The sequence below is a fragment of the Odocoileus virginianus genome, chromosome 6 (assembly GCF_023699985.2).
Source record: "Odocoileus virginianus isolate 20LAN1187 ecotype Illinois chromosome 6, Ovbor_1.2, whole genome shotgun sequence".
NCBI lineage: Eukaryota > Metazoa > Chordata > Mammalia > Artiodactyla > Cervidae > Odocoileus > Odocoileus virginianus.
Genome location: NC_069679.1, coordinates 620717 through 633409, shown reverse-complemented (window position 1 = coordinate 633409; position 12693 = coordinate 620717). Strand labels below are relative to the sequence as shown.

At 35.5% G+C, this 12693-nt stretch overlaps 1 protein-coding gene across 2 annotated transcripts in view; it reads left to right on the top strand.

The window, feature by feature from the left end:
* Window positions 1-12693, top strand: part of CERT1 (ceramide transporter 1) — a 123600-nt gene that overhangs the window by 1780 nt on the left and 109127 nt on the right. For both annotated transcript variants that reach the window (XM_020880904.2, XM_020880905.2), the window contains exon 2: window positions 3693-3827. In XM_020880904.2, coding sequence (XP_020736563.1) covers window positions 3693-3827 — 135 coding nt within the window. The remainder of the gene's footprint in view (window positions 1-3692; window positions 3828-12693) is intronic.

Genomic DNA, 12693 nt, shown 5'->3' with positions numbered 1-12693 from the left:
TGTGATCATTATTGGAATTTCAGTGAAAAGTTTTCAGTGAGGTGAAACTTCCCAGGGTTTCTTTAGATTAAATGTATCTTGTAATTTAGGTATGTAGGTTGTAGTGGGTGTACATTTTCCTTTGGAACTGTTACGAATCTTTTTTGCTTCTCAGTGGTTCTGGTTATTTCATCAAATTAGTATTGTGGTGTGTTAAGTATTTTACAAAAACACGCTGTACTTTTGAACTATTGATTATCCCTCTTTGTGGGGTAGGAGGATTGTAGTGAGGGGTGGAGTCGCCAGTGCTCTGAGCATGCGCGCTGTGTTTAAGTGTCTTGAGTGTCACTCATGCAGAGTGGTGTAGTGAGTATATACTTTACGACCAAAAAAAAAAAAAGGAAGATTTATCTCCGTGATATTTAAGTGCATAGAGAGGTAGTATTTGACCACTTCTTTAGTAGGCATGAAGAAGGAAATGGCAACCCACTCCAGCATTCTTGCCTGGAAAATCCCATGGACTGAGGATCCTGGTAGGTTACAGTCCATGGGGTCGCAAAAAGTCGGAGACGACTGAGCGACTTCACTTCACTTCACTTTAGCAGGCAAGTAACTTACATGTTGCTGTGTACCAGGAATCAACAGGGATGTAGGTTTTGGTATTCTTGGTAACAGCTAAGAAGGAAATTTCCCTGAAATTTAGCCATTTATGGATACATATGTTTTCTTGGGAGCTTTTTCATCAAGAATATTTTATATTGAATGTATGTTTTTAAGTTTCAAGTACATATATATTTTGAATCTTTGTATTCACTTGGTAATTAAACAAGGGTTAGAACTCAGTGTCTGTTGTTTTCCTTCTGTTTAGTAATGTAGTTAAATCCTAATGCTAACTTGTTCTGTTCCCCCACAAATGGAGTGAATTTGGAATGGTGGTGGTAGAGTAAACTTGTATTAGAAATACAGCAGCCCAGAGTTTTTTTTAATATGAACATATTTTCTACAGGCTTGTTTCTTAGACACATAGTTCCAAAAATACTGGGTTGACAATAATTCTAGGTGGTTATAACAAATGTCAAAATGGGTTATGGATGGGAAAAGATTCAGGCCTTAGATGGACTTGAGAGCAACTGAGCCTGGGTAAATCTCACTCAATTTCTTCTGAATTCTCTCCAACTTTATTACCTTATCTTTACTAATGTTTTCTTCACATGTCAAACTATTGGCTGAAATTCTGTCCATCTCTGGAGTCCATCTCAACTGTTCTTTCTATGAAGACTTTATTTTGCCAACCATCCCAGCCCTCCTTTCCTCAAGGGTATTATCTCCTATGAATATAGTGCTGCATTCATTCATATAGCATTTTACTTGTGACTTGCTTCTGATCCTTATTATAAATGTGTTTTTTTTTTTCCTCCTGAATTTATGCTTGCTGGACTGTTGGAAGCAGGATTATTTAATTCTCCTGCAGTGCCTACGTATCGCTTTGTCTCTGTTGAATGGGGAAGAGTGAGGAAACATTATGAGGGTAGGAGAAAAGACAAAAGTCTGCCTTCTAGTTGTGAATAGGAGTTAACACTTTCCGGGGAAAGGGCCCGAAGTTTATGTAATTATTGGGTCTTCTATAAGAAAAGAATATAAAAATATGGGCACAAAATTGTTAGTGTCTTGTCTGTACTTTGAAAGGGATCTGTTCTTGTGAGGTTCCCTGATGGCTCAGCCAGTAGAGAATCTGCCTGCAATGCAGGAGACCTGGGTTCAATTCCTGGGTCAGGAAGATCCCCTGGAGAAGGAGATGGCAACCCAGTTCAGTATTCTTGCTTGGGAAATCCCTTGTATAGAGCTTCATTAGCTATGCATAATTCTGCTTCCAACTGAGAAAATACTGTGTGCTTGGCAGTGTTCGCAGTCTGTTCTTGCTTAATCTTAAAAAACTGTAAGAGGTAAAATGTGACAAACAAACAGAAGATAAGTAACGTGACCACAGTCACACAGTTACTAGTTTTCTGAGAGGCAGTAATTGGACAAAAGGCAGGATTAAGGTATACCAGTCTCAACAGTTTCTATTATAGGCAATCAGTTGTTCATGCAAGTTTTGTAACTGGACACTAAATGAGGTTAATATGTAAGATAAGTAAGCAAAATATGCCTAAGAAGACTATGTAAGTTATGAAATTAAAAGCAGAAGATATCGGAAGTAAGGTTATTAAGCTTTCTCAGGAACCCAGAAAGTATTATTTGGTCAGTCCTGTCCGACTCTTTGCGACCCCATGGCCTATAGCCCGCCAGGCTCCTCCGACCATGGAACTCTCCAGGCAAGAATACTGAGTGGATAGCCATTCCCTTCTCCAGGCGATCTTCCTGACCTAGGGATTGAACCCAGACACTTTACCTTCTGAGCCACCAGGGAAGCCCGTGATAATTTGATTGGATTACTTGAAAAAAGGTAAGAGTCAGATTTAAGGGTTTAATAGGAAGGAAAGATGAAGTTAAATAGTTTGTCAGAACTTTTCATACAGCTAGGAGAGTACTCGAGCCTCTCTGATGTTGTATCCACTGCTCTGTCCATGCAGTACCGGAATCCTGAGCTGGGTTTGAGTCTGAGTGACTGGAAGTAGCAGTGTAGCCAAAGAAATAGAAACATAGTGGGGTAGTGCACTCTATGGTAGAGGTAAATTTATGTTTGTGTCTATTTGTCATTATTTTAAGTCGCTGTCTTAAGTGATGGTAAATCTCAGGGAGCTTATCCTGCATGGATAAGTTCTCAGGGAGGGCTTGTAATGGTGACGTTTAGAAGATGTTAAGAGCCAAACAATCTCAAACCTGTTGAATTAGGAAATAGTAAACAAAAGATTTCTCTGAGCCAATGCAGTATATTTTTAATGATCCATTTAGAGTTAGTTTTTGGCAGATAGTTTTTGAATTGTCTACTTAAAACCCCAGGGTGTAAAAATATACAATATCAACAATTCCCATAGAGGTTACATTTCTTCCTCTTCAGGTTTATTGATTTTTGATCTTCACTGTGCAGCAGCAAAAGCTTTACCAGCACAAACCGTTTGTAGGTACTGGAAAACAGATAATCCAAGTATGTTTTTGGAAACCAATTTTATGTTTGTATTTTATCCTTGAGTTTGAAAAATAGATCCTCAAAGAGTGCTATGGAGGTAAAAGTAAAGTTGATGTAGACTTACTAAAGAGATGATCTGTATTTTTACTTTAATGTAGTCATCATATATTTTCATATAGGAATAACTTAAACAACAAAAATAGAGTTTTGGCCGTGATTGGCTTCTGTTTTAGAATGCTTCATGCAGAAGGAGAGTGACAGACTGTATAGCCAAACTAAAGTACTTTGCTATTGAATATGTCAAATATGACAGGGCCAGAAACAATTTAAGTCTTGAAAGGTGGTGAGTAGGGGAGGATGAAAGCACACCAAAAAGCAGAATTTTTAATTCTGAAATGTGCTTCAGTTTTTATTCTTCAAGTGTTATGTTTTATTTATTGTCTATTTTATCTATAATTTTGAAGAAGTTATGGAAAATCATATATAATCTGGAAAATCTTAGCTTTTTTTTTTTTTTTTTTAACTGCTTATAGTTAAGTTAGAACTTTTCACATTTTGGCCTTAAACTTAGATTGACCATTGTTTAAGCTTGTTTGGATTTCTAAAATACTGACTTAATTTTTTGTTTCTTTTTTTCCTCCAGTGGACAAACTATATTCATGGGTGGCAGGATCGTTGGGTAGTTTTGAAAAATAATACTCTGAGTTACTACAAGTCTGAAGATGAGACAGAGTATGGCTGCCGAGGCTCCATCTGTCTTAGCAAGGCTGTCATCACGGTGAGTTCCTGTCTCCTTCATTCAGCAACTGTTGATGGAGCATCAGCTTGCACTAGGAGCTGTATTCTTGGGCTTATGTCTGTGAAAGAATAGGTTAAGATGCTTGCCCTTGTGAAGCATAGACTAATACTTTTTTCCATAGAATTGTTTTAGAGTAGATCACTACATACTACTCTTTTATATGTGTGCATGCATGCTCAGTTATGTCCGACTCTTTGTAACCCTATGGACAATATCCTGCCAGTTTCCTCTGTCCATGGGGTTCTGTGGGTTGCTATTTCCTCCTCCAGTTATTTTATTTAGACATGTAGGATTTATCTAGTTGGTTACAACAAGCCCTTAAACAAGGGCTTCAGAAAAACATGTTAGATGGCTTCATATCTGATAGGTTGGGACAGTTACTTAGTTATTGAGAAAGTTAAAGGAGGAAAGTAAAAAGATACATATTGTAACATTTTGAAATTTTGACTTAAAATGTAATAGACTATAAATCTAAATTTGCTTAATCAACTTTCTGATGTAGTGCTAACAGTATCTCTTTGAAGAGCATGGTTGAGAGAAGTTTTTGTGTAAAGTAGTACATCCATAATGCATGATTTGCAATTTCTAGTTTTGATTCTCTAAAGTGGAATAAAACCTTAAAGATACTTTTGAAAAACCCTAAACATAGGTTCCTCTTTTTGACTTTTAATGTTTTTCCCTAATATTTTACAGATGTCTCACCTTTATCTAATTTAATACCTTTTAAAAGAATGACTCACCTTTATTGAGTCATTCTACTCAGCTTGCATTCAACTTCATTTACATAGAAATAACTCTTTGCTTTTGTGTTCCATAGACTTACATAATGTTTAAGTTATGTAAGGACTACAGCAAGTAAACTGATATAAACAGGTTTAGGAACAACCAACTGAATTGTTAGACATGTAACTCAACTAGTAGGTCAGAAGTACCTGAATGTACTAAAAATACCATACTAGTTGAGAGTGGTTACCATTCATGGCATGTTTAATAAAGGTTAAAAACGTGTTATCTAAGGCAGGTTGCGAAAGTTTCCCTAATAGCTCAGAGTAAAGAATTTACCTGCAGTGCTGGAGATGTGAGTTTGATCGCTGGGTCGGGAAGATCCCCTGGAGAAGGAAAAGGCAACCCACTTCAGTATTCTTGCCTGGGAAATCCCTTGGATAGAGGAGCCTGGTGGGCTATAGTCCACAGGGTTGCAAAAGAGTCGGACACAGACTTAACCAAAACAGTAACAACAAGGCAGATTAGTTAAGTGGAAGTCAGTTAAGGAAGCTATTGTAGTTAAAATCTAAAAATGAGTATCTTAAAACAGTCTTAGATTTCACTGATACATCCAAAGAGAATTGACTTAATGAGAGAATTTATATTGTTTATAAAAAGCAAATGGTATGCTTTGGATATGTGTTCATATCTAAATGACTTAACATGTTTATGTTACACATTTAAGGAAAATCATATAGTATTTTTACATCATTTTTCATACATTCTGCCCTTACATGTTCACAATTTGAAAACAAATACTTAGTTGAATTTTGAATTGGAAAAATTTATGGAGGAGTTATTTGGAAATGTTCAGAATGAAACTACTACTCTCCATTCTTAAAGACAATTTTACAGAAATAGGTTGAATGTAGAAACTCAGTGTTTGTTTTGACTGGTATGTGGTTCATTACAAGAACTTTTGAAATTGTGTCTAGTTTAGCATTTTAGAGTTTTCTTTTGAGATGGATCACTGCTCGTGCTCGAGGAAAGAATGAATCAGGGATAGAAATAAACTTTATAATCTTGAAATGTCTTCCCTTGGTTCTTCCCTTGTTCCTTCTTTTGCATATTGTTAGATGCTTGTTTGTTACAGTGCTTGTTTGACTCTTTGAAAATAGTTTATTGATTGGTAATGTGGAAACAGACGAATGAAATTTTGTCTTCTTAAGAAGTACTATTCCTAGAGTACCATGCTAATTTCTGTGGAGTTAAATTTAGTTATGTTGTCTTGAATTATGGATTGTGGTAATACTGCATGGCTTATTTGGGAAAAAGAAAAAAAAATTTTTTTGAGAAAAAATTTTAATAAATATTTATATTGCATCGACTCAGGGAAAAGCAATGTGTTAGTTCTTTGTAGATTTCTGTTGTTGTTAGATCTGTAGTTGCTTACAGAACTTTAATTGCAGTTCATAATCAGAGAAATGAGTAGAAAACCAAAATGATTTGAAAACTTTGAAAGAACTTAGTGAAAGTATTCCGTGGGCTAGGTGATAGTACAGAAGGTTAAAAAAAAAAATCAGTAAAGCAGCAGAATCTGAGTGGTAGTTAATCTTCGCTATAGTTAAGCAGGGCTTCCCAGGTGGCACTAGTGGTAAAGAACCCTCCTGCCAATGCAGGAGACATAAGAGACACCTCTTAGATCCCTGGGTCCGGAAGATCCCCTGGAGGAGGCATGGCAACCCACTCCAGTATTCTTGTTTGGAGAATCCCATGGACAGAGGAACCCGGTGGGCTGCAGTCTTTGGGGTTGCTAAGAGTTGGACATGACTGAAGTGACTGAGCACCCAGGCATAGCTAAACGGTGGCAGGGAGAAACTCCTGAACTCCTTCGACTTTGTTCCTACTTTGTGGGTTCCCAGGTTCACTGTTACATAATATTTCAAGAAAATTCCAGAATATAACTGAATTCAGTGAGCTTCTCAGAATGAAGTTGACAAATAGAGTATGTATTTGAGTTAAATTTTTAAAATACAATACTAACCTCTGTTAAATTGGTATCTTTGCTTTCCTTAAATGTGGGCTATTACCTGTATCAATTCATCTTTGAAGGCAAATAATGTTTGAATTCACACACATGACATCCTTAGGAAATCATAATGGTCATATGTGAGGAAGTCTGTACTTGAAGAGTTGTGACTCTAATTCCTTAACGTATTTATTATTTGTTAGTGAACATAACATTTGAGCCCACATTTTCCCATAGAACCTAATTCATTGTTTTCTTATTTTAGCTTAACAATGAAATCATTCTTTATTTGAAGCATGTTCTTTAACTCTGATAATACATTGAGTGAAATACTTTCAAGGAACTATGTATTTCTTGGGAGAATTTGTTACCTGGAAATAATTCTTAATGTGAGGGACTGGGAGTAAGTTAATAAGAAGAAAAATAGTACTGTGTCACTTTGTGGGAAATGATGTATTCTATCTTGAATAAATGTGTGTGGTAAGTTGAATTTTTCAATTATTGTAGTTTAGTAGTTATTTACTTAAGACTCAGTCCCTGCTACAAAACTTGCCATATAGTAGATGTTCAGTGGATGTTAGTTGTATTATTAATTGTATTTCATCAGTCAAAAGACAATGTTTATGGAGTATTTAAACTTACTAATTTTTAACTTCTGTTTTTAAATAAAATATCTATGGTGAAAATAAATATAAACCATACCATGAAAAGGTTTGCAAAGTAGATGCTTCTCTTTACTCTTAGTCCTGTGCTCAAGAAAGAACCAAAGTTAAACTTTTGGTCTGTTCTTCCAGATAAAATCATGTATATAAGCATTTATTTGTTTCTGTCCTTCATTTTTCATTTACACAGATAACATCACACTAAACCTATTGTTCTATACCTTGTTTTCTTTTACTATGTCTTGGACACTTACTACACTTTGTTGAATTATGTGGATGTAACATATTTATTTGCCACTTTCCTGTTCTTGGACATTTAGGTCATGTTTAAGTTTGTTTTACTGTAAGCACTCTTGAAACAAACATATGTAGTATTTTTAAATTTGTTTATAGTTACTGTCAAATGCCCTTTCAAAAGTACCTCTTTTCATTCCTACTGATAGTGTATGAGTGTCTGTATTTCCCCATACCTTCAAGTATTGAGAAAGGCAGGTTTTGGCAAATGTTAAATATTTGTCAAACTGCTCGATAAAAATAGTGTCTCATATTACACTTCTTTATTCAAGAGGGTGAGTAACTTCTTATGTTTAGAACTCTTAGCTTTTCCTCTTATCACTTGTTCATATCTTTTTCAATTACTGATTTGTAAAAGCTCTTTACATCGTATTTGGCATTTTGTCATATTTATTGTACGTTTCCCCCTCAGGTTGTCATTTGTCGCTTTCTTCTTGTTTTATAGTCTTTTTTTAAGCCTAACAGAAATTAAACATTCTGTGTCCTTTTTTTTGACTTTTTCCTTTATGGCTACTGTGTTGTGTTTAGATAGGTGTTTCCCCCTCAAAAACTATTTGTTGTTGTTGTTGTTCAGCTGGTCAGTCATGTCTGACTGTTTGTGACCCGTGGACTGCAGCCTGCCAGGTTCTTCTGTCCATGGGATTTCCCAGGCAAGAATACTGGAGTGGGTTGCTATTTTCTTCTTGAGGGAATCTTTCCTACTCAGGGATCGAACCTGCATCTCCTGCATTGGTAGGTGAATTCTTTATCACTGAGCCACCTGGGAAGCCCTCAAAGACTATAACTCATGTAGTTATATTTTCAATTACAGTTTCATATTTGATTTCTGTGGGAGTTTCTTTAGTAAAAGGAGTGATGTGGGGACTTTTTAACTTTTTTTCAAGTGGCTAACATATAGTCAAATACCATTAATTGAAAAATTCACCTTTTCCCCACTGACTTGAAATGTCATCTTTATTATATATTAAATTACCATGTGTATTTGAGGTTGTTTCTGGACTCCTTTTTGTTCAATTGGTTTGCCTATTCCTTCTTTTTGTATCATACTTAAAAATTATGTTGCTAGCATTTCTTTAATCAGTTCTTTAAACTGCTAATGGTCCTTTTGTGAAAATAAGAGAAGTGGTTTGTTTGTAGTTACTGAGATGAGACAATGTTTCAGGAATTACATACTACAGATTTTTGGTATAATGGAAATGTCTTCAGAATTGGTTTGGGGACTTCTTGGTGGTCCAGTCGCTAAGACTCTGCACTCCTAATGCAGGGGGTCAGGTTCCATCCCTGGTTAGGTAACTGGATCCCACATGCCACAACCAAGAGTTTGCACATCACAACTAAAGATCTGGCAGGACGAAACTAAGACCTGGCACAGCCAAATAAATATTAAAAAAAAAAAAAGAAGAATTGGTTTGTCTAAGCTCTGTCTGTAGCCCCAATCTCATCTTAAGTATCTGATTTTGTATACCTACTATCTAAAACTTCTTTAAGTAAATGGGTTTTCTATTATTATTATAGGTTGGATATAGTGAAATTTGGGCCTTCCCAAGTTGGTAGTAAAGGATCCCTCTGCCAGTGTAGGAGATGAAGGAAACACAGGTTCAACCCCTGGGTCGGGAAGATCCCCTGGAGTAGGAAATGGCAACCCACTCCAGTATTCTTGCCTGGAAAACCCCATGGACAGAGGAGCCTGATGGACTGTAGTCCGTCCATGGGGTCACCAAGAGTTGAACATGACTGAGCACACACACACACACACGTGACAGTGAAATTTATACACCAATTTAGTGTTCTAATATTTTCAGACAGAAAACAAAGGTAATGAAAATGTTTATTGCTATATTGCTACAAAAAAAGTAAGCCAAATAGCTCTTAGGTAAGTAAAGGTTTTAAGGGAGGAAATGAAAGATCCTGGCAAAATCAAAGAAGCCAACAGGAAGGGGAGGAAGTATTCAAAAACTAAAAATTTTAAAAGTGCCAAATAAAGAATAGTTGGATCTAAACAGTTTTTGAGTTAACTATCTCTCCATAAAACTGGAAGAAAAAAATTTTTTTTTTTAATTTTTAAAAATTTTATGTGGGTTTTAAAGTAAAAAATAATAATTTAAGTTGATATTCAGCAAATTGGATATCACCAGCCATGAAGAGGGCCATAACTGATCATCATATGAGGAACTACAGATTAGTAAGAAATCCAGGAAGTTGGCCTTTTATCAAACGTGCAATTTTGCTCTATTGAACTGTGTTAATAAGAACTCAAGAAAAGAGGGGAAGGTGTCAACCAGAAAAAGCACTAGATAGGTAATAGTTGATAATTCTCCTTATTTGAGGAGCATTTGCCAGTGAATATCTAAACAAATTGAAACCTTATACTGCTAAGATTTTTGTCTTTAGACACTAATAGTATCTGTTCAGCTGTTCATTTGAAAATATTATCTTCATCTTAATTTTGAGTATAACTCAAATAATGTAACTCTAATATTTAGATACAGTGAGAAATATTTAAAATATTTGGTGAGAGGTTTCAGAAGAAAACAAATATTTAAAAAAATACCATTTGAAATGTAGAGCCCAGAATTTTGAAATAGCATATCCAAAATGATATAATTACAAAATGCATTAGTTTGTTAGGGTTGCCATAATAAAGAACCACAAACTGGGTATCTCTTTAAAAAAAAATTTTTTTTTAATATATATGTTTAGATTCTTTTCCATTATAGGTTATTACAAGATATCTAGTTCCCTGGGTCCTTGTTGTTTATCTCTTTTATATATAGTAGTTTGTACCTGCTATTCCCAACTCCTAATTTTTTTTTTAAAATTTACTTATTTATAGTTGAAGGGTAATTGCCCTACAGTTCTGTGCTGGTTTCTGCCATATAGCAGTGTGAATCAGCCATAGGTATACACGTCTCCTTCGCTTGCAGCTCCTCATTATTCCCTCCCCCACACCCTTTCCCTTTGGTAAGTAAGTTTGTTTTCTATAGCTGTGAATCTGTGTCTGTTTTGTAAATTCATTTGTATCATTTTTTAAGATTCCACATATAAGTGATATGATATGTATATATTTATATTTCCCTGTCTGATTTACTTCAGTTAATAGATAATCTCTAGTTCCATCCATGTTGCTGTAAATGGAAATATTTCATTCCTCTCTATAATGACTGAGTAACATTCTATTTGTGTATGCGTATGTGTATACATCCACATCTTCTTTATCAGTTCATCTGTTGGCAGATGTTTAGGTTGCTTCCATGTCTTGGCTATTGTAAATAGTGTTGCTGTGAACATTGGAGTGTGTGTCTTTCTTCAAATTATCATTTTCTCTGGATATATATATGCACAGTAATGGAATCGTTTGATCATATGGCAACTCTTTTTAATTTTTTAAAGAACCTCTGTACTGTTTTCCATAGTGGCTGCACCAATTTTCCCATCAACAGTGTAGGAGGTTTCCCTTTTTTCCACACCATCTCTGCCATTTGTTATTTGTAGACTTTTTAATGATGGCCATTCTGACTGGTATGAGGAGATATCTTGTTGTAGTTTTGATTTGCATTTCTTTAGTAATTAGCAATGTTGAACATCTTTTCATATGCCTCTTGCCGTCCTGTATGTCTTCTTTGGAAAAATGTCTGTTCAGGTCTTCTGCCCGTTTTTTTAATTGCTTTGGCTTTTGTTTTTTTTACATTGACCTGTATATGCTGTTTGTATATTTTGGAAATTAAACTCTATTGATCACATCATTTGCAGATATGTTTCTCTCATTCCATAGATTATCTTTTTGTTTTATTTATGATTTCCTTTGCTGAGCAAAACTTTTAAGTTTACTTAGGGCCCATTTGTTTATTTTTGCTTTTGTTTCCATTATTCTTGAAGATAGATCCAAGAAGATGATGCTGTGATTTATGTCAAAGAGTATTCTGCCTACGTTTTCCTCTAGGAGTTTTATAGTATTCAGTCTTACATTTAGGCATTTGATCCATTTTGAGTTTATTTTTGTACATGCTGTAGAAAATGTTCCAATGTCATTGTTTTATATGTAGCTGTCCAGTTTTCCCAGCACCACTTATTGAGGACATTTTTTTCTCTAGTGTGTAGCCCCAGCTGCTTTGTCATCGGTTAATTGACTGTAAGTGCATGCGTTTGCTTCTGACCTCTGTCCCACTCCATTGATCTGTCTGTCTGGTTTTGTGTCCATGCCATGCTGTTTTTATGACTGTAGCTTTGTAGTGTAATCTGAAGGCAGGGAGTGCCATTCTTCCACATCTGCTCTTCTCTTTCAAAATTGTTTTGGCTATTCAGGGTCTTTCTATCTTCATACAAATTTTAAGATTTTTTTTGTTCCAGTTCTGTAAAAAAATGCCATTGGTAATATGATAAGAATTGCATTGAATCTGTAGATTGCTTTGGGTAGTATGGTCACTTCAACAATATTGATTCTTCTGATCTAAGAACTTGGTATATCTTTCCATCAGTTTGTGTCATCTTTGATTTCTTTCATCAGCATCTTATGCTTGTCTGAGTACAGGTCTTTTGCCTCCTTTCAGTTCAGTTCAGTCCAGTCCAGTCGCTCAGTCATTTGCCTCCTTTGGTAGGTTTATTCCTATATATTTTATTCTTTTTCATATGACAGTAGATTGGATTATTTCCTTGATTTCTCTTTCTGACTTTTTTTTAGTATGTAGAAATGCATTTGATTTCTGTATGTTACTTCTGTATCCTCCAACTTTACTGAATTAAATAACACTTATTGTCTCATAGTTCTAGAGGCTAGACGTCCACATCAAGATGTTGTCAGGGTTGGTTTGTTCTGTTGCTTTTGATGGTATGCTGACAGTATTTGGCATTTCTTGGCTGATAATGCATCATCCCCATCTCTGCATTCATATTTACATGGCATTCTCCCTGTGCCTGTAACTGTGTCCAGATTTCCCCCTTTTATGAGGACCCTAGTTATATTAGAGGCTGATTTTACTCCAGTGTGACCTCATCCTAACTAATTACATCTCCATTTACCCTATTTTCAAACAAATTCACATTCTGACATGTTTCAGGCTAAGGCTTTAGCATATAAATGTGGGGGTACACAATGTGACCTGTAACACAAAGTATCAAGAGTTAAAATCTTGATTCCCACCTGGTGTTATTTTATCAC